General features: G+C 47.4%; 1 protein-coding gene and 1 pseudogene across 1 annotated transcript; one reads left to right on the top strand and one right to left on the bottom strand.

Annotated features, from left to right (window-relative positions):
- Positions 1-8,271: 8,271 nt before the first annotated feature.
- LOC146182494 (U6 spliceosomal RNA) lies at positions 8,272-8,357 on the bottom strand (annotated as a pseudogene).
- Positions 8,358-9,637: 1,280 nt separating this feature from the next.
- On the top strand, positions 9,638-21,275 carry Hacd1 (3-hydroxyacyl-CoA dehydratase 1). The gene is made up of 7 exons (XM_084577621.1): positions 9,638-9,898; positions 13,580-13,697; positions 15,342-15,449; positions 16,291-16,412; positions 17,888-17,927; positions 18,773-18,911; positions 20,648-21,275. The coding sequence occupies exons 1-7, from the start codon at positions 9,795-9,797 to the stop codon at positions 20,725-20,727; spliced, it is 711 nt and encodes a 236-aa protein (XP_084433747.1). The 5' UTR covers positions 9,638-9,794; the 3' UTR covers positions 20,728-21,275.
- The last annotated feature ends 61 nt before the right edge of the window (positions 21,276-21,336 follow it).

Genomic DNA, 21,336 nt, shown 5'->3' with positions numbered 1-21,336 from the left:
AACGAACGTGCCGACGAGCTCGCGACCGCAGCACATGAACTCCCTCCTAGCGACGAGCAACTCGTTTTGGAGGACGTGCGTGCGGTGACCACCTCCGGACGCAGCGCCCCGACACAAGCATCTCAAGAAGTGAGCGCATTCACAGTGTCAGCGGCCGCTCGCTGACTCGGCTGCACCGCGCAATGATCCTACGTGCACGCATTGGATGTGTGTGGCCTGGGGAACGACGGATGCGCCACGGACTTGCCACCAGTGACGTGTGTGACGGCTGTGGCGCGGTAGAAACTCTCGAACATCTTCTACTGCACTTCGCCGCGCTAGCCGAACCACGACGTGAGTTGCTTGCAGAGCGCAGGGGGTAATCCCGGACAGCGTAGCTGTGCTCCTGTGGCCGCCGGGAAGTGCGCGCGTCCGCGAGCGAACACGCTTGAGCCTGTGTGAGTATATCGAACAGGCGGGCTTGATGACCCGCCTGTTTCACCCCGCCAGATAGTGCGCGCTGTGACTGAACGCTCCGCGTGTGCTATTTCGCACAATAACGGCCGATCGCCCACGACAGCCGTCAGTGTTTTGTACAGTGTGCAAGTGCGTGCGTAGTGAACAGTTGCCTGGACGTGGAGCTATTGCGGAGGCCCGCCCGATGTTCCGAGTGCTCAGTGACCTAAGACATTTGCCGGTGGGCCTCAAGCAAACTACTGTATACTGTACCATAGTGTATATATTTCTTTTATTTTTGCCTACCCTTTTCTTTCTCCCTATGGCTCACCTCTTTGATTTCCTCTACCTTTTCCTCGCTATCCGTTTATTTCCGCCGCTCCAGTTCAGGTGCTTCGGATATCAGATAGCAGATACCGGGGCTGGAGGAGGAGGAGGAGCAAACTTTATTGAGGAGAATTGGGAAAGTTCTTTCTTCGTGGGAGTTCGCTTCTCCTCAAGCCGCCCCAGGGGTGGTCATCGCTCGATGGCGCTCGACGACCTCCTTGGCCCAAGCCGTGATGGCGTGTTGCCGGCTTGAATCAGAGCTAAGCAATGCGGCCTCCCACTGTTCCGAGTTGGTAATCTGCAGTCCCCCCGGCGGATGCATGCTTTCACATTTAAACATGATGTGTTCGAGATCTGCCCTCTGGTCACCGCAAAGTGAACATGAGGGGCTGTATTCGCCTGGATACCATTTGCTAGCTTATACGGATTAAAGCACGTATTTGTTTGAAGTGTTCTACGTAGTGTTTGTTGTGATTTGCTGAGTGTGTAGTGGGGCTCCGGATATTTCAGTCTGTTGTTTTATACCAATTCGTAATTCCTCTGTACGTAGGGTCTCTCTCGCGAGCCGATCTTAGTTCGGGGTAACGCACCTCCCGGCCTACGACGAATCCTCGGGCATACTGGTGCGCCGCCTCGTTTCCAGGATGACCCGAGTGTGCGGGGACCCACAACATTTTGATCGAACGTGCGTTTTTAGAGTAATAAAAAAATTTCAAAATTTTGGCTGCTGGTTGATGAATTCTACCTTTTGCGAAATTACTAATGGCTGTTTTTGAGTCGCTAAAAATGTATTTGGAGTCGCAAACATCTTTTCTTTCCTTTTGTATATACAATAAATAACCACTACCACCACGTGCGCCAAGGAACGGCACGCGACAGGAGCGATGGTTTACCGTCCAAGCTCACACTTGCCGGAGAAAGTGTGATAGATACTGCGCCTTTCCTTTCCTGTAAACCAATTATAGTTATATGTAGCACTGCAACGAACGCCGACAAGAGGCTAACGATGGGAGGCAACTTATCGGATAGGAAGGGTAGGCCTTCGCCATTCTCCTCATAAGACACATCTAAGATACCCTTTAATTGTTTCTTTTTTTTTTTTTTCTGTGGCCACTCATTATATTTGCGGCAGCTGTAGCCGAACTCCAAAGCTCAGAGTCAGACTGCCTTGTCCATGTTCGTTGTCATGTGCACTCGGGCTATCAAGCCTTTAGCGAAAACCAAACGAATGCATAGTTAATATTCTGATATGCGTTCTATTAAAGCCTTCTTCTCTTAAATTGCGCCGTTAAGCTCCTCTTACGCGCACTGATGGAGAAAACAATGCATTTTTTCATCTCCGATCTGCATACATTTCGTCTTATTGGCATCGCGCATCAGAATAAAAATTCAAACGCGATGTAAAATTCACGCGACGCCCCTGCCTGGTGCCCTGTGCCGCCCCACACCAGCATACCAGTTGCAAGTGGCTCCAACCTTGTCGTTATATTTAGTTGTGTTTCTTGCACAAAATCTGCATTCGTTAGTCACTTGTCCTGCGTTTGTCTTCCACTGTTCTTCCGCTGTAGTTTTTTTTTTTTCTTTTTTGTCCGACCGTTTTGGGACGTTAAACCAAACCAACCGTTTTCGGTGCGACAGGCAGGGCCGATGACGTCGGTCACGTTATGTCGGCTACACGGGCGGTGTCAAGAAACTGCAGCCTCGACAGCCTGGCGGGATTGGCGTGCACGGTGCCGCACCGCGCATGCGCACAAGATGCCCTAGAGCGCTGGCACGTTTTCGGTGTACAGGCGCCCAAATCTTTAACTGGCGTGCGCGAGCGGCGACTTTTCTGTGCGTCAGCGCCATATGACGGAGCGAAGTTGGAAACAGGATGAGGCTAAGCGCATGCTCACAAAGCACGCTCAGCTGGACGCGTCGTCTGCCAGGCTGTTCCTTCTTAAGGACGTCACCCCTCCTTATCGCGTTTCGACGAGCAGCCAGCGTGAGTAGCGAATGGTTTTGCTCGTATTTTAAGTTCCGAAGAACAGCGTCGCAGCAGCCAAGAGAGGAAAGAAAAATGGCTGCTCGTCGAAACGCGATAAGGAGGGGTGACGTCCTTAAGAAGGAACAGCCTGGCAGACGAAGCGCCCAGCTACAGTGTACTAGAAGGTTTTCCAGTGGCTCGAGCGGAGGCGCATCCGGGGAGAAAACCTGGGCCAGGGGGCGCTGCGCCGCTCTGTACGGCAGCGCCCTCCATGGAGACCCCGTCAAAATCTACGCGCAGCCCGGCCGCGTCGTCTGCTAGCCGCTGCATAGAAAAGCATGTTGTCGTCCGCTCCGCGCTGCTTTCGAGCACGTGTTTGCGCGCGCGCGCTCGGTTGTTTCTCTCCTCCTCCGGCCGCATTGTGGCCACCGTCGCGCTCTAACAATGAGGGGGGAAGAAGAAAGAAAGAAAAGAACTAGAAGGAAAATAATGACGGCGCACTTTTTTCGCGAAGCTTGTGTGGAAACGGTAACGGGATGGTTGTGGGCCTTTCTTTTTTTTTCGTTTTTTTTTTGGGGGGGGGGGGGATATCTCGTACCGTTCGTGTGTCGTACTTCTCTAACTGGCGGTGCTGAAGCAGCCATCGTGGAACCGGGTCGGCCTCAAGAAACAGATATTCGTCATTAATGCGATCACTTTACGTCAATCATCCTATCCTCATACGCGATCCTGCTTCGGGGGCTCAAAACTGCGCGTTCGCTATAGGAGATAACTGAACTAGGAATTGCGCAGCGTAACAGTGGAATTAAGAAGACAAAGATTTCCGTGGAGAGATGTCCCCGTCTGCATGGAAAGTCGTCAGACATTTCCTCGCTGTTCGTCTCGTGGAGAGGAAACTGCCGCAAAAATGGCATGCCTCGGCTTCTGGGGAATGACCCAGGTCGTTAAGAAACCCCTCATCGTTAACGGTAGCTAGGTCATTGATTTCAGATGGCAGCGCCGCAGCAGTGAACTTCCCCTGGCCGGTGTCGGCAGGAACCAAAGGGTAAGGCGGCATGCTTTGTGCCTTTGTAGGGAACGCATCCTAAACGCGCCGAAAACAGGCCCCACGGCGCCGGCAGCACTGCCTAAAACGTTTGTCCCCAAAGAGCTGAATAGGCCCCTTTCAAGTGACCAGTCACAAAGGGAAAGGAGGGAGCACTCGAAGGCTGGACCCTTCATTCTGTGAACATGGACAGAGGCATCAAGAGGTGCCGCCTCAAGTCCTTCAAGATACCTGTCGTTTGCCTCCCGCCTTCAAGCAGCGAATTCGCGTTCATTTTTTTTTATGTATGTCTGAGCCTGCCAACAAGCGCTCTTTGAAAACAATGTACGGCGATCAATTAATCATAATTTCTTGCTTTCGAAAGCACCAATAAAAAACATGCCTCCAGCCAGCCTCTATGTCAGCCGGGGCACAGAAAAAATAATAAATAATAAATAAATTGGTTCACAGGAAGGGAAAGGCGCAGTAACTGTCACACTTGCTCTGTGGACACCCGAACCGCGCCGTAAGGGAAGGGAGGAAGGTGGGAATGAAAGTGGAAAGAGAGAAAGAGGAGCCGTAGTGGAGGGCTACGGAGTAATTTCGACCACCTGGGGATCTTTAACGTGCGCTGACATCGCACAGCACACGACGCCTCTCCGTTTCGCCTCCATCGAAACGCAGCCGCCGCGGTCGGGTTCGAACCCGGGAACTCCGGCACAGTAGTCGGGCGTCTTACCACTGCACCACCCCGGCGGGGCACAGAAAAAAAGCAAAATTAAGAAATCCCAATGGCAAAGAGCGCCGGCTTTGCGCGCGAGAACGCGCCACCAACCCCCCTCGTCCTCACTCTCCTTCTCCCGCTCCGCGTGCACGCGCGGCTGAACGTAGCACGCGCTCCCGAGCGAGCGGGCTGCGCAGACTCCGCAGACAGCCACGCGCAGCGCGGGCGCGGATGCGCGTAGGTTTTGTAGTTCCTCTCCGCTCCGCTGGAAACCGAGCGCTGGCATCGCGGAGCAAACTCCAGCTTTGGTTCCCTTGCGCCTTCTGCTCCTGCCAGTTGCGTGCGTGTTGTTGGCGTCGCGGAATGTTGCTTCGTGCGTGCGTGCCTCCCAAGCTGCGACGATGCCTCCCAAGCGGTGGTTAAATCACTGTTGCGCACCAGGCTGCACAACTGGCTACGCGAGAACAGCGCAGGAGCGTAAGGTGTCGCTTTTTAAGGCTCCAAAAGACGAACAGCAAAGGCTTGCTTGGCAGCGAAACCTCCATAGGCTTGACAAGCCGCTTGACGCTGATGGTGCTGTGTGTGAATTGCACTTTGAAGCTCATCTGATTTTGAGGGATTATGTCCATGTGATAAATGGAACTGAAGTTAGAATTCCGAGGGGGACTCCTACGCTTGCACCTGGCGCGCCAGTTCCGACCCTTCTGCCTAACTTGCCCGCCTACTTGAGCAAGCCCACTCCGACTCCTAGGCCTCATAGGAAAAGACGGCAGCTAGGCTTGCCATGTGATACCAGCAGTAAATCCCGGCGCACTGATCACTGTAATCAAGAGGACGGACAAGCTGCGGACTCTGATCTGGGCAGCGAAGAATGCAAAGGCATGGTCGAAGCAGACGGTGTTGTTAGTGTCGCCGACCTCCGCGGACTCATACTTCCAACAAAATCGTGGGCGCTGCACGAGTTTTTAGATTTTACCGGGGTGTGCTATGTTTGCTGTGCACTGAATGCGGCTGCGGGCGAGATAACAGTTGCGAGAACGGTGTTTTTCAACGCTGAAATCGAAGGCAGCGTGCAATGTAGAGTGCACCTATTGGGCAAGCTAATAGAAGAAACACGTATCGTGTCAATTCAGCAAGCTGTGTATGTGCAGTAAAAATCATTGTTATGCTCTGCGACAACTTTGTTGTTTATTGGTGTTCATAACTGCCAAGCACTTGTGCGTACCAAGCAATAGATAAGTGCAGTGCAGTAATTCCTTGCAATACAGAAACGTATACGAAGATATTAAACGATGAAAAAAAAAATGAAATCTCCCTAAGAAACTAACAACATGTATGCAGTGCAACGGACAGTATTGAGGCGCGTCACCCCCACCCCCCTCAAGCGCGCGCGCACACACACACACAAAATGTTACGACTCTGCTCGGCGTAATTAAATGTCGGCTAGTTCCGAGGCTGGGTACAGAGGGAGGAGCTCTTATGAGTCTCCAAGAGCAATTTTAAAATTATGACAAAGCACATTTCTTTCAAATTAGTAGTAGGAAACAATATTAACCGCCGTTGCATTTCACTTATGGCGAACTTCCTTCTTCATGCACTCTTGTCTCGGGGCCGGCGGTAGCTTGACCATAGGCAGGGAATTTTTTTTTATTTCGTCATTAAAGGCGTTTGGAAGCTAGGATGTAAGCACGTATTTTATGTGAAGTGCACCATCGGTGAGACGAAATTTACCATACAAAACGTATAAGCGAAGCGAGGAATGTATATTGCAATCAGCAATGTAGCTAAGCCGCCCGCGAAATCGTAGTGCGCGTTTGCAAATACACTTTCTTTTTTCATTTTGCTCGTTCATGCATAAAACAGGGTCAGTAATAAGCATGACAAACTGCAACAAATACCACCGCTAAATGTGACGCGGCTGCCTCCGACCAGACAATTATACAACTATAAGGTCCACCAGCGACAGCATCGGAATATTTTCATATGCACAACGAAGCTCGAAGGAACAGAAAGCGGAAGCGAACGTTTTCGTTCCTTAGTAGTTTTGCATCACTTCGTGGTGGTAAACTTGACTCGCCTAAAACGTCAGAGGACGCGTTGTCTTACAAGCAACGGCTTGCTACAAGCGCGACGGCCGCCTGGAAGCTGACGCGCTTTCAAGTGCGGTCGATTGCAGCGCCGCCGCACCTTTCTTCCGCTGGAGGCCCTCTGCAGCGGAGGCGGTCGCGCCACTAGAAAGTATTCTAGTTCACTATAGCCCAGCTGAGCGTGCTTTGTGAGCATGCGCTTAGCCTCATCCTGTTTCCAACTTCGCTCCGTCATATGGCGCTGACGCACAGAAAAGTCGCCGCTCGCGCACGCCAGTTAAAGATTTGGGCGCCTGTACATCGGCCAGACCCCCAGACCAGCTATAGCCTGCCAGGCGATAACATCGATAACGTCAGCGGCAAGCTCGGACACCGCTTCTTGAAACTGAGGCGTTCCGGTGGCGACAAAACGCGCTGTTTCAACGCCTCCTTAGGAGGTGTTGGCTGTCTGCGTGCGATGAAATGCCTAGAGACCACCGTTAAGGGTGCGACGAAAAAGCGTTCGCGAACACGGACGTTTTTAAATCGCTTTAAAATTTCATTTTATATACTTCGAAATATGTTTACCCTTTTATACATCGATACTTAGCATGATTAAGCATGGCTTTTCATTCGGAGCAGAAGAACAATTTTCAACGCTTTTTTTTTTAATTTCTTTGATTCATCAATAATAAATTTTTGTAAAACGTATGCAAATGGGAGAGACTTGTGTGCACCCATATTCAGGGAAAGCCATTAATTTGGGCAATAAAAGATATAGCTCCAACAACACGCACGACGTTCGAACCTCTTGGGGAAACAGAAACTGCGTGAGAAAAATGAAATGCAGAGTCAATTAAGGCACCCTTACCTTGGTATATAACGTTGACACGAAATTATTCCTCGGGATAGTACGCAGCCACTTCTCGAAAGTTTCTTGGTCTTTCGGAAAAGAAAATACTTGAACATTCTCCTGACTGGAGCAACCCAGCACACACCACTTGTTCGGCATTCACACGTGCTCGGCAACGTGAATAAACCCGCACAAATGGCAAGCGACTATGAGAAGCGCACAGCGCTGGTCATGTTGCAGCCGGCTGCGAACAGCCTGTACGCGCTGTCGGCGAAAGCAAAAGAGCGCGCCGGCGCAGGGAACAGCGAAGCGTCGGCCTTCCGGAAGTGACGTCAAAACGATTGCAGACGACTTCGAGATTACACTGATTACACAGTCGTGAAGACCACCTTCTCGGTCGGCCGCAGTTCCTGTTGAATTCCATCGATTTCGCGAGTTCCCAGGTTGTTGGGGGCTCAAAACCGCTGCCTTTCCGTGTTGCCAAATCGACGGCCTTCGATTCTGGCGTGTACTGGCATAGTATAAAGGAGGCTGGTCACGAAGCCGCCTCCACAGTTTATGGTATTCTTCCACTGAAAGTACTGCAGATAAGGGAAACATGGTTACACTTCATCGACCACTGCATTAAAACGGGTATGACACATTACGCACAGTAGCGAAGAGGAGCTCAAAGCTGTGCTCGGGCCGCACTGCTGACAGCTAGATCTAGATTGCATCCCTGGCATTTTTTCCCCCCTCTCTGTAGTCCATCCGTTTAATATCATAAACGCAGTGATCCGTTCGAAGGTAGTTTTGCCTTAGCGCATGGCCCCTCACACTGGTTCGTGTCATTCTTGACAAACGGATAACTCGTTCTAATTACAAAAAAGAAAAAAAAAAATGTGGAACGCTTCACGATTTTGCGTGTCATCCTTGCGCAGGGGCTAATCTTCCAATTTTAGTATATGTACTTTGGAAGTACGCGTGCGTTACCGGTGTCCTCGTATATATAGTCACATTCTGCGCAAAGCACACGAGTATGGTGAGCTCCGGATGACATTCTGCAATTACATTTCAATAACATAAATTTTAATCTTTTAGTTAAGGCAATCAAAAAGACGTTGCTGTTTGCGTATTACTGTTAATAAACTTCCTTATTTTCTTGCACCGTTTGTTCAAAAGGCTCGTTCGAATGGCAAAAAATGGTAATAGTGGCTTGTTATATGCTCTGCCCTCTCGAGGAGGTTATTGCAACTAGCACAACACGCGCGTAAATTCAAAAGTACTTATTACATAACGTTAAAAAAAAAAGACCACTGGAGGGTTCTCCCATGTGTGCTTGTTTTTTGCACTGCTTTTCATCACAAAAGAAAATCGTGCCTAAAGTGAGCTAGAATTATAGTTCACTATGGCGTCGTCACTGCTGGATCTGTCTCGTGCACCTTAACTTTCACCCTAGCTGCACGCTGCACCTCCATGTGCCAGAACCTAGCTGTTGGTTGGGTCTGAATTCGTGTTTAAGGTTCGTGCACTGTATTTGCTTTACTAAAGTTCCTCGGCAATTTCAAAGTAGCTAAAATGTTTGAACTCTGCCGCCGCGCCTCGAACCCTCGCTTATCAAATCCTCCTCTTCAACTTCTTCCATCGGCGCTTACTAGAACGGTGACAGGTGTGACAGTTACTGCGCCTTTCCCTTCCTGTGAACCAACCAACGGTGACAAAAAATTGAATGCAAGGAAGGCATTCCGACTTACTGAGTACTGAAGTTATCTTTGAGGAACGCTATACTTTGAAGTGAAACCGAAATCAACCTGCCATTTTCTCCTGCCGTAGCAGACGACGCGGATCGCTACTGACATGTTACAACCAGAGAGTTGTCCAAACACTAAATAACAATTTGCTGCTTCACACTTGCATGCGCCAGATATATTTATCCCTCCATTTTTCGTCATGGAGTGCAGATAGAATTAAGCGCTTGAAATTTCGTTGGGATTGTCAAGCTGTTTATCGAGCAGCCACAAAATGGCTCGTGGGTCTCTGAGGCCATGCTCTATTCATTACGGTGCTCAACCTGTTTTAGTGCTGAGGGCACGGTGCTGAGGGAGATGCGTTGAAACCTTCCTCAAGTATAGAAACCGGTTCGTCTTAAAAGCAGGAGCTTTGCCCCTCTGTTCCTCTGTAATGAAGGTGTTACGTGACGTCGACGGTTGCTGTTTTTCCCTCACTTTGTTTAGAGGGCGTCCGAGTCGACCCCATTGCACCCATTGACTGCATGTCAAGCCAAGCCAGAGAGGCGACTTGAGCAGGCGCTAGGTAGCTGGGTGTTTCGAAGCTGAGCGCCAAGTGAAATCACTGCCAGTCGGCATTTTTTAACTCATTAACTTCATCACCAACCTAACACCAGCTTGCGTACTCGCAAATGTCTCGACCGGCGACACAAAGTACTGCTGCGAAACCCAAGCGTGGGCCCGGTGAAGCCGGAAAGTTGTACTTGGCCGCGTACAACTTATTCCAGTGTGCAGGGTGAGCATTTCAGTGATTTCCTTCTCCGAGGAGTGATCGAAACGTCAATTTTAGTTCAAATCATGACAAGTGTGTTATCAAACTGATTATCAAGATTCAGGGTTTAGCCGGATGATCCGGTACACGCGCGTTTGATTTGGTGCCATAACTTGATTGTCTGTGGCGGATCATGACAAGTGTGTTATCAAACTGATTGTCAAGATTCAGGGTTTAGCCGGATGATCCGGTACACGCGCGTTTGATTTGGTGCCATAACTTGATTGTCTGTGGCGGGGTCACGTTTAGTAGCTTAAAATTTGCGACATTTACTGATGGCTATTTCTTACGACTACAAACTGTGCTTGCGAAAGACAGCTTGAAGAAGCCAAGGAATCGAGAATTTGCTATCAGAGTTTTTTCTTCCCCGTACCTAAACGTCTCGCTTTTGAGTTCCCGGCTCTAATCTGTGCTTCGACTTCTGAAGTGCTGCCGACGGTTTATCGTTCTGAATAACATACTATACTTACCGTGCATAGACACCAGGATCTTTAGCGTTGATATTTTTACTAAAGTACGCTGAGAATACTCGAGTAAGTTTTGGTGTTCGCCGCCCGTCTGCACATAAATGTCGCTCGCAATATTTGACTTCCTCATAGAAAAATCATGATCCCCCCAGAACTGCTGTAGCTGACTGTACCTTCTTTTTCTTTTGTGTGTGTGTGTGTGTGTGTGTGTGTGTGTGTGTGTGTGTGTGTGTGTGTGTGTGTGTGTGTGTGTGTGTGTGTGTGTGTGTGTGTGTGTGTGTGTGTGTGTGTGTGTGTGTGTGTGTGTGTGTGTGTGTGTGTGTGTGTGTGTGTGTGTGTGTGTGTGTGTGTGTGTGTGTGTGTGTGTGTGTGTGTGTGTGTGTGTGTGTGTGTGTGTGTGTGTGTGTGTGTGTGTGTGTGTGTGTGTGTGTGTGTTTATTTTTTCCATAATTTCCTGCCTTGTTGAGTAAAGTCGCCGCGAATCGAGCCGGAAAAAGGGCAAGGCTTTTCTTCCAATTTTTGGGTTCTCCACTTGTTGAAACTGACAGTTGAAAACAGCGTTCGTTCGGCCGCGCAGCGACCTTGCCCGGCGTGAAATTCCCATGGACAACACGCTGAACCACGTCCTCCTCGCCAAGCGTATACACTTTTCTTGCGTTTACAAGGAGGAAAAAAAGCGAGCGCGCTAATGATTGTATTTCCTTCAAGCAGTGCGACCTCGCGCGCCTTTGGCAGTAAGGTGTCTACGCGCGCCGGGCATCGTAGTTTCCTGGAAGTTTAGTAGTTTAGTAGTCACTTTGCTTACTTGCTGTAGGCCGTCGTGCCGCCGCTCCGATCAGCTGTAATCAGTGCTGCTTTAAGCGTTGCCTTGGAGATAGCGTCAGCGCTGCAAAGAAGATAAGTTCTCGATGTTATCGCCATCGTTGGTCTTTGAGGGTCATGCTGGAGGAAACCTTCAGTGAGATTTGATCGCTGGTTACGGCCCAAGGATAAATACCGAAAGACTAAAAAGTGTTCACAGTGCGCAGAATCCCAGAGAAATGCATGTAGAGTGGCCGACGGATTATATCACCAGCTTGTTTCAATGCTTCTCTTGCTGTTATTTGGCGAGCGAAGCTAACGTCTGACGGCGTTGTAACGGCTCATAACAACTTAACAGGAAAACTGCCTTGAAGCATAATCTGTACAGGCATTATATAGATTCTAATAAATGTAAAAATCAAAAAGGGGAAAATAGAAAAGAATGCCACTAAATGGGACTTCTCCATGCTAATAAGGAACAGTTAACATTTACTTATAAAAATATCTTTTAGACCATTAGCAGCAGGGAGGCATACAAACTACCTTGTGATATGCTGTTATCACTGCTGTTGTGGATCAATTAGTATAAGCTCCCATCAGTTACTTTGAACTTCGACACTACAGCATTTACTATTGTGAACAGACAGCTGTATGTAACGCCTTGTCTTTTCATTGAGCCTTGCATGACAAATTTTCCTGTTGGTAAAGTACACATGATAGTGATATAAAAAAAATCCCTGTACACATATTTGGTACTGCATTTGCACCTTAGCTGGCAACACTTATAATTTGTGCAGTTGAATCCTGATTAATTAAACAATTTGTGTGGCCACCTCTGCATCGAGTATTACCTTAAATTGATTGTGATGATGATGGTATGGCCCAAACTCTTTTCAATGGGTGATCAGAGTGGTTCTGGATCAGAGTAACACCGCAATATAGGGTTGCCAACTTTGGAACAAGTGTAGTTCAGAATACAAAAGCTTTGCTCGGTTGCTTCTTTTCTGAGTTTGAATGCATAGGCAAGGTCAACTGAAATACAGTGCACCCAGCTGTCAAACATACATAGACTAGAAACTTCTTCATTACCGCAAACCAAAAATAGTTTACTGTACAGAAGACTCTTTCAAATGACCTCCAGTTATATGTTCTCACTTAACTCTGACCTTGTTCATACTTCTAAATTTCTTAGCTCGTCACTGCATTTGACATACTTTACCTTTGTTGCTATCCGCTCCGAAACTCTATCATACCGTGAGTTGTCAGCCATGGTTGTCAGCCATTCATTTACATTTTAATTTTGCTGAGGAATGCAGTTACAGCGTCTTACTTATGTATGGTGCTGCACGTGGCACTGCAGTTTGCTGGCAACTAATACAATGCAGAAGTTGACCGAGCACTTAACTGTGCACCAATTGGTGATTTTCTTTGCATTGACTCAAACTGTGATTGGAACATTCCAAACAGCCTGTGTCAGATCATATGGTAGATAGGAGTTAGAGTAGTCTGTAGAGCATTTTGATTCAATATAAAAGGCATGTGGCTTATGTTTGTACTGAAAGTTTGGCACACATTGAAGAACATCTTGCTGGTTGACTTATGGTGCATTCCAGTGGGCGGATGGGAGAAGAGGCATCGAGCAAGGAGGAGCAGTACAGTAGCATGTTGAGTGAGGGAGTACTTGTTCACCATTGGAATGATCCCTGCGATCTGAGAGCAGTACGACACGTGACCAAGTTTCGTATCATTCAAAGTCATCGTCACTACTCGAACACTCGGGCGAACTATGGATTCCGAGCTGGTACTGCTGATGCTCCCAACGCTGTCGCTGCTGTCCTCGTCATAGCATGGGTGGTGCACCTAAGCAAGGCGACGAGAGTTGTGCGTTGCCCCCTCAGCTTCTCCCGGTCGAGACGGTGAAGTTGAAATTCCTCGTCTTCAGTTGTCACAGTATGAACAGCGCCATGCGATCCCGCGAAGATAGGCGAACACGAACGCTCCACAGCCGCCATTTTTAGCGCAGCCAGAAGAAAAACAAACCAACAAAAACAGCAAGGATATGACTTCATCATGCCATGCGACTTCTTTCACACTCGCTGTACACTCGCGTTTGAAGACTGAGTAGCACGGACTGCTCTCGACTGCTCTCGGTGCAGCGAAACCACCCCTGTTCTACTCCTGAATGAAACTGCTCCCACTAGAAGGCGTCCGCTCTTGTGAGAGCACTTTTAGGTTGCTCTTGAGTGCTCCTACTCGCCCACTGAAATCCGCCATTAAGCTAGTGATGTCTCAATGCAGAAAGTGCTATTCCTTCTGGGGACAGAATGCTGAAGATTCTGTTACCATGGATACCAGAGTGTGTCTTTGTGTCTGGCAGGTGGGGCTATGTCCTATTCTGCGTACTCCAGTACCTGCTTCACAAGAAGACACTCAAAGGCCTATGGACCGAGGTGGCATGCCCCACCGAATTCTTCCAGACACTTGCACTTCTTGAGGTGGGTACACTGTTATGCATTACGGGTCATTGAACGAAGACAGTTGCATTTGACATGCTCTTATGGATTGCGCTTTTAGAGGTTTCTAACACATTAGTTACATTTTATTTCCCATTTCAACATTATGCACTGCGTTATAAACATCTGGAATGTCCTCTTTGTCAGCAAGTGTGGTGTGTATTTTGTGGACATTTCCTGATGGGCTTTGAACTGGGCCGGGTGCAGCGAAACTGCTAACATATCTCTTGTAGTCATCTGTGTTCTGACGCGAAAGTGTTAAAAAATTTGTTCTTCAGAAAACCCAGCTTCTGCAGTTGTGTTGTGAGCGAAGAAATCATTGGTAACAGTTCGTGATGTCACGAGACTGCATGACGTGTCTGAGTTGCAGGAGCTCAGATGGGGTGAGGTGAGGATCCGAGTCAGAAATACTACCCCTAGACCATGCAGGCACATTCTGCCCTAATTTACTCAGGGGGTTTTAGATCTATTTTGAGTGGTCATACAGCTGTATGTTAATAATGAGTATGAGGTAATAGAGCCACAAATTAAAGGATTAGTGATTCAAGCGAGTAGCGAAGTGCTTGTACGCAAACGGGGATCCACTAGGGCAGCCACAGATGGAGCCAGCATTGCTGTCACACTGTGCCCATACCTTTTTAGGCAGAGCATATCCCCAAATCTAGGATTAACAAGTAGTACTGGAAAATCCACTTCCATACAAGACAAAGATCTGATTAAGGCAGACACACTGTTTGACGCCTGCATCTGGGCACTTTTGTCTCGCGAATTTTGTGTAGCAGTTTCTGTGCACAGTCAGCTCAGTCGAAGTGGAATGTGAATATAGGAATTAACACAATATTGAATTTAATGAATTGAATTCAATCCATTTGAATCAACTAGTCATTCCAGACTGAATTCATCTTAAACTATTATATCTATGCACACATGAAAATAGTAGCTCATATCAAGCGATCGCATATTTGGTGCAGCTTTCATTCTAGTGCAGCTGGTGCTGAAGTGCACATTTTATGGTGTGGGCTGTTATGCAGAGTACACCTTGAGCTGTTGCATGGCTGTAGTCCGTCCAAGGTTGCTGACCAAAGCAGCTTAAAAAGGAAGATAAGAGAATGCTTCAGTGCCTCGTATTGACATGGGTGGGAGAGAAGCAGAAACGAAGATATACGCAATGAGCAAGCAAGACACAGTAACTTCCTTGCACTAATTTTAGGTGAGCTCGAGCTGAAAAGTTACTATTACATACTTGCTTCACTAAGCTACAGCATGCTTAGTTTGTTCAGAGGTGCTGCTGTGGATGCTTAGCCATTGCGTTATGAAGACCATGTACACATTGTTATGCAGGGCTGAAATCATTAGAAAGTGACATTCTTCAATTATTGTTGATGCCAGTTGTTTCACTAGGTCGGTCGTTGGCTAGTTTGGGTGATTTCATTTTTATTCATGCATTGCTGCGTGGCATTTCAGTGTTGCAACAAGGTTCATTTGCTTCATTACTTTGCTGAAGGCACAAAAAAATATGAAAGAAAGGGAAAGAAATGAGGGACTGAAGAAACACTGGCCTGACCTCCTTAATAGTGTGCAACGATCAGCCTAAAACCCATTGTGCATTGTCCTCTTCCGGCACAGGTGGTCCATTGTTTAGTTGGCCTGGTGTCCAGCAATGCCTTCCTCACACTCATCCAGATCCTGTCGCGGCTCATGGTCGTGTGGGGCATTCTCGTGCCTGTACCAGAGGTATGTGTGGGTGCTTCTAGTTTTTCCTTCTTCCTGGGGTAGGGTGGCAGCTGTGTTGAGTGAAAAGACTGCTTTTGAAGTGTAAGATCATGTCTTCAAACAAATGACCACCTTGAAAAAAAAAGATAAAAAACCAAAGAAGAAGAATTAAGTAAATAAAGAGCTTGCGTGGACCTTCTGCAAGCTGTAAGGAATTTTTTGCGCTGTGGTCCAAGAAAGATGTTTATTTCTGCTGTCATTCCTTCTATAAGTCTCAGGGCATAATGCAAATTGGCCCAATGTTTTTGGGGGAGTCACTCAAGATCTGAGTAGATTGTATTAAAAGAGTAATTATCATCACTTTACTCCACCCTAGCATTGTCATATGACTACAGAAGAATGCTATACAGCTTTCACGGGAACTTTATGGTTGAAAAGTATGTCCTGTTCTAGGGGCAGTTGTTTTACCAACTGAGCTAATCAGGAGCATTCATTTTGTGGCTGTATTGCTGCAATTTTGTGGATGGCAATGAATAATTACTCCAAGTACGCAAATAGATTTTTCATTAGTACTTATTGCTGTGTCATCCATGTTAATTAGCTCTGCTTTGGACGCTGATCAATCTAGTTTAAGTATCTATAACATCCTCCACTACTTGCACAGAAACAAAGCTTTTTCGGTTTCTGAGATGCATTATTAATTCCTGTCTTTCCAAATGTCTCAGTGCTGCCATCACTACAACCTGCCCTCCCAGTGCATATTGATGAGACCCTTTATTTCGACATGCTTGCCGGTGATGTGGTGCGTGTGCAACCACCATCGCCAGGTACCCTTGCTGACGTGCCCCGTTTTTACGTGCAGTCCCAGGACCAGTATGGCATTGTGATGCTGTTGGTCGCATGGTGCCTGGCTGAGATCACTAGATACGCATTCTACGGAACCAGCCTGTATAACTCGTGCCCTTACCTGCTGGCATGGTGCAGGTGAGCACGGATTCTGTTTATTTTTGTCGGTTCTCAGAGTATAATTCGTGGACCCGGGTGCTTGAAAACAGTATTTCTACATTTATCAAAGCTCTCACTGTACAGAGAACGTTGCCTCATGCAACCTTCTGTGCCTGGTGGGGTACACCGATGGGGGAGAATTGCAAGTCTTTCCACAGTAGAATGTATACTGTGTCACAAAGATTAAGAGAGTATTATTATTAGATTATTGATTAGATTATTGAGAGAGTAAAGATTGAGTATTGATGTCGCGATGCCAGCTTTCTTGGGAGTTGGGGGTGCTTTCCCTGATAGTAGGCAGTTTTAGATTAGGGTTGGAGCTGTTAAAGGGATGCTAAACTGCACCTAGCCACACCCTTTCGCTATATCATCGTAACATAATGTTCTGTGCATGCAAACTGGTGCCGCCCCCCTATCGCCCTGACTGATAGGGCCACTCTATTCTGAAGCTTGCTAATGTAAGGGTCCTTTGTCGCAGAAGACCTGGCATTATTGGCAATGGCGGATCATTTCGTATTCTCTTTGCCTGGCATGGCTTATGGCATGTGGTGGTCACCAAAATATTCCTGAAATCTAGTGTATGCCGCTGTAACCAGCAGATGGGTCACAAGCAGCATAAAGTGTGCATTGTCCTAGTTGGATTGCTCAGTATGGGACATGTGCTTTGAATGGTGGAATAGAAAAAATGGTAGGTATAACATTATAAGGCGGGAAGCATGCGGGGTGGGTCGAGAACAGGCACGATTTAATGACATTCTAGTCGAAATCGAGAAGGAATGGGCATGGGCAGGGTATGTTGTGTGAAAAGAGGATAACCAGTGGTCACTAAGGGCAACCAATTCCAATGGAAGGCAACCGTAACAGGGGCCGGCAGAAAGTAAGGTGGACGGATGAGATCGGGAAGCTTGCGGAGGTTAAACGAATGCAGTTGGTACTGGACCAGATTAATTTGAAGATTATGGGAGAGAACTTTGCGCTGCAGTGGATATAGTCCGGCTGATGGTAGTTTCTTGGGGGGTAAGCCAGCAGGGCCTGCCCGGGAAAGCAAATAAGGTGATGGCTAGACAAGCTATAATCAAGATAAGATGCAGCAATGGGGGTGGGGGGTCATGCTGTTCCCCCTCTGTCCCTTCAGCCATTGGAGGGCCGGGTATCCACTGGCCAGCAACATGATCCACCTCCCCACGTCTATCCTGTAGAGGGAGTTGTGACTTTCAGCGGAAGAAAAAAAGTAATAAAACCTTGTTTATTAGCGTTAGGATTGGAAGCTCTATAGGGAGGCAAATGCAGCATCAAGCAGAATGTGGGTCTGCTAGCATTTTCACATTAGCTGATTCAGTTGATTGCGGCAACGAGTGGCCGTTGGCAGGCGATTTTATGAAAGTACTTTCAGAGGGTGCCAGCAAGATGCTAATCCCATGCTTGAAATTCATTCTTGCCATCTTTGGCTGCAGGTACTCCTTCTTCCTGGTGCTGTACCCCACAGGCGTGTCGGTAAGTGTGCTGGGAGCTGTTCACATTGTTTTTCAATCAAATTTTGTTTTGTGCCAACTAAGCCTTCCATTCACATGATTCGCCAGTGGTTTGCTTTGGAATATAACTGGAGCATGATAGTATGCTGTGTGTATGTGCATCTTAGACCTAGAGAGCGTAGTCCCTTAACCCACTTCCTTTCCATTTTCTTCTCCAGTTTTACATGGAAAGTTATAAGAGAGTACTTTCTCATTGACGTCCACCCAAGCGCAGCCATCAGGCTACAAAGCAATGCCATACAGCTTTCTCAGAAACTCTGTAGTTAAAGAAAAATTTGTCCTGGTCGTCCGGGTCCAGGGACGACCAGGACAAATTTTTCTTTAACTACAAAGTTTCCGAGAAACCTGTGTCTTTCCTTTGTAGCCTAATGTTTGCATTTTGATGAATGTCAATGAGTAATTACTTCCTTATTACAAATCTACTTCACCTTGGGGGATTCCCCTAAATAATTGACCGACATGAAAAATTTTGTTCTTGCTTATAAAGGCGAGTAACTAATCTGTAGCACGCAGATTAAGCTTTATGTGACCCAACCTAAGCACCTCTCAAAGAATTTACCTTAACTGTTCATTCATTCATGGATTTGTACTTCAGGTGTCGTAATGCTGAATTTGCAAGAAAACAACTTTTTGTACTAGGCACACTAAGCGTAACATACTGCCCTCTCAGTTGCCTGTCATTGTAGTTGCTGTTGAATGCACAAGGTGTGGCGGTGTTTGCAGGTGCAGCGTGAATGCGCCCTTCCTGATTGTAAGCCATTTTCTTCCTCCTCCCCCCCCCCCCCCCCCCCCCTCCTCCCATTGCAGGGAGAGATTGTGACGATGGTGGCTGCCCTGCCGTACATTCGCCAGCTCGGATTGTTTACGTTTCCTCTGCCCAACCGGCTCAACTTCTCCTTCGATTACCACACGTTTGTCATCCTGGTCATTGCCTCTTACGTGCCGTGTGAGTTGATGATCCCCCTCTCATCGAGCAGAGTGCACATTTTGTCATCATCATCAGCCAGACTATATCCACTGCGGGGCTAAGGCCTCTCCCATATTATTCCAATTAAACCAGGTCCTGTGCTAGCTGCATCCACTTTACCACTGCAAATTTCTTAACCTCATCCGCCCACCGGACTTTCTGCCGCTCCCTGCTACGCTTTCCTTCCCTTGCTATCAGGTTTTTTACCCTTTTCGACCATCAGGTACCCTCTCTTCGCTCTACATATCCTGCTCATGCCTATTTCTTCTTCTTTATTTCCACCAGAATGTCAGTAACGAGTTATTTCTCTGACCCACTCTGCACGCGTCCTCCTATCTCTTAACGTTACGCCTACCATTTCCAGTTCCATAGCTCTCTGCGTTGTCCACAACTTAAGTGGAATCCTTTTCGTTACCCTCGCGTTTCAGCCCCATAAGCGAGTACAGGTTCCTCTTGACCAATACTGGTAAGCTGCTAGTCATAATCTGCAAGTGCTTGCCAAATGCGCTCCATCCCAATCTCATTCTCCTAGTTAATTCCCTTTCATGGTCCAGATCTGCGATTTTTACCTGTTCTAAGTAGACATATTCGCCTACTACTTCCAGCGCTTCGCTACCTAACTTAAACTGCTGTTCCTTCCAGAGTTAGGACACGGCAGCATTGTAGACTACCCTGACAACATGTGTACACCTCTTGAAAAGAAGATACTGTCATAAAAAGAGCAGTTGGTAGTGTTACGACTGAACAGTAGTCTTTGTTGTTCAGTCTTTGGATGGCACTTATTGCTTCAGGTAAACCAACACATGCCGTGTAGTATAGCAGTTTGCTGTTAATGCTGTTAAAGGACTTCTAAATGAAATTCTTACCGCAATGCTTTACCATACCACATTTAGAGTGGTAAAACAAGTCGTGATATTGCCCACCCCCGAGCACCCAATGAAAAGGCGCACTCAGAAAGCACAGTTGATGTCAACGGAAAGGGTGCGTCACAAGGAGTGCATTTTAAACATTATTTGTAAATACTAGGCTCTATGAAGTTTTTAAACTTTACTTGAATACTCAAAAGACAACCTCTATGGATTCCTTGCATTAGTATATTACTGCAATTCCCATTTCAGGGTCCTTTTAAAGTGAATTGTAGGTATTTTACAACAACAAACGTGCATGCATTGTCAAACGAAAGGATTATAAATTTTGTGTTGTTTCTGTCTTAAATTGTATACCTACACATTTCCGTTGATGTTTGCAGGAAGTGTTGTAGGTAATCCGCCTTTTTCACAAGACTGCTCCGCGCATGCGCGCTTGCCCCTGGTTGAAAACAAACCACCAACCCCAGCAGCGAATGCACAGTTCCTGGCCTCCGCGATCGGTGCAGCCAGAACTGATCTCTGAGGCCATGTGCAGTTAATAGTATTCGCGACAGGCGTGTGCGACAGATGGCGTTAGCTGTCGAGAACACACGTCATTTCGCTGGCGGCTGCGTCTCCCAAGGACGTTTTCAACCAGTAGCAGACGTATTTGCAACCACTCCCCAGTGGGCGCCACATCTTGTGGAAAAAGCAGATTATAACATGCGCTGTACAGGAAGAGACATAGGTTGGCTGCAGTAGTAGCAGCAATTGCACATTTTTACATTAAAACAAATTCCTTGTTTTCAAATATGGATGCTTTATAACCCCCTCTTCTCCCCCTTTCCCTCCTCCTGGTCCTATCAGTCTTTCCTCAGCTTTTTGGCCACCTGCTGAAGCAGCGGAAGCGATTCCTCGCACCAGTGGACGAGTCGAAGCAGAAGTGAGGCCGCTCTGAGCCAAGCCAAGAAAGCAAGCGGCCAAGATGTTAAGCCACTTTCCGAGACCTCCTTCATGACAATCACGACTGAACACTTGTGGCCATTTTTAAGGGAAAGAAACTCGTGCAGTGCTCTTTCTGACAAACTGGAAGGGACAGCGGAAAAGGAGTGTGTAACGTGCAAGCAGAAAAAACGCAGATTTGCTGGCCCATAGGCATGCTCAGACTGTTTGCAATCTTTGCTTGCATGCTTAGTTCATTTTGTGCTGTTTCTTCCAATAATAAGCACCAACAAACTCGAGTAAGGTGCATTGGTGATCATCTACTGCAGAGCATTCCAGGCGTCACGTGTTGAGTGTTGTTCCAGAGTCATTTGTGTTTGAACGTGATCTACTTATGGGGAATGTTTATTATGGGATGCCAGGGAAGCGTGCCTCTGAATGCCACCTGGTGGCTTCTGGGCCACTTCTCTGGAAGCAGCTGTACGTTCAGTGTTCGTCACTGTCCATGTGCATTTTTTAAAGAATAAAGACTGACAAGAAGTGATTCTCCAAATTATCTTTGTTTTCTTTCTGTATTGTGAAGTTTTGACCACGTTCCATGTGAATGGAAACCC

Source organism: Amblyomma maculatum, chromosome 8 (genome assembly GCF_055883805.1).
Source record: "Amblyomma maculatum isolate TAMU_Amacu chromosome 8, ASM5588380v1, whole genome shotgun sequence".
Classification (NCBI taxonomy): domain Eukaryota; kingdom Metazoa; phylum Arthropoda; class Arachnida; order Ixodida; family Ixodidae; genus Amblyomma; species Amblyomma maculatum.
Note: the sequence above shows the minus strand (reverse complement) of the source record. Positions and strands in the feature narration are given on the sequence as shown.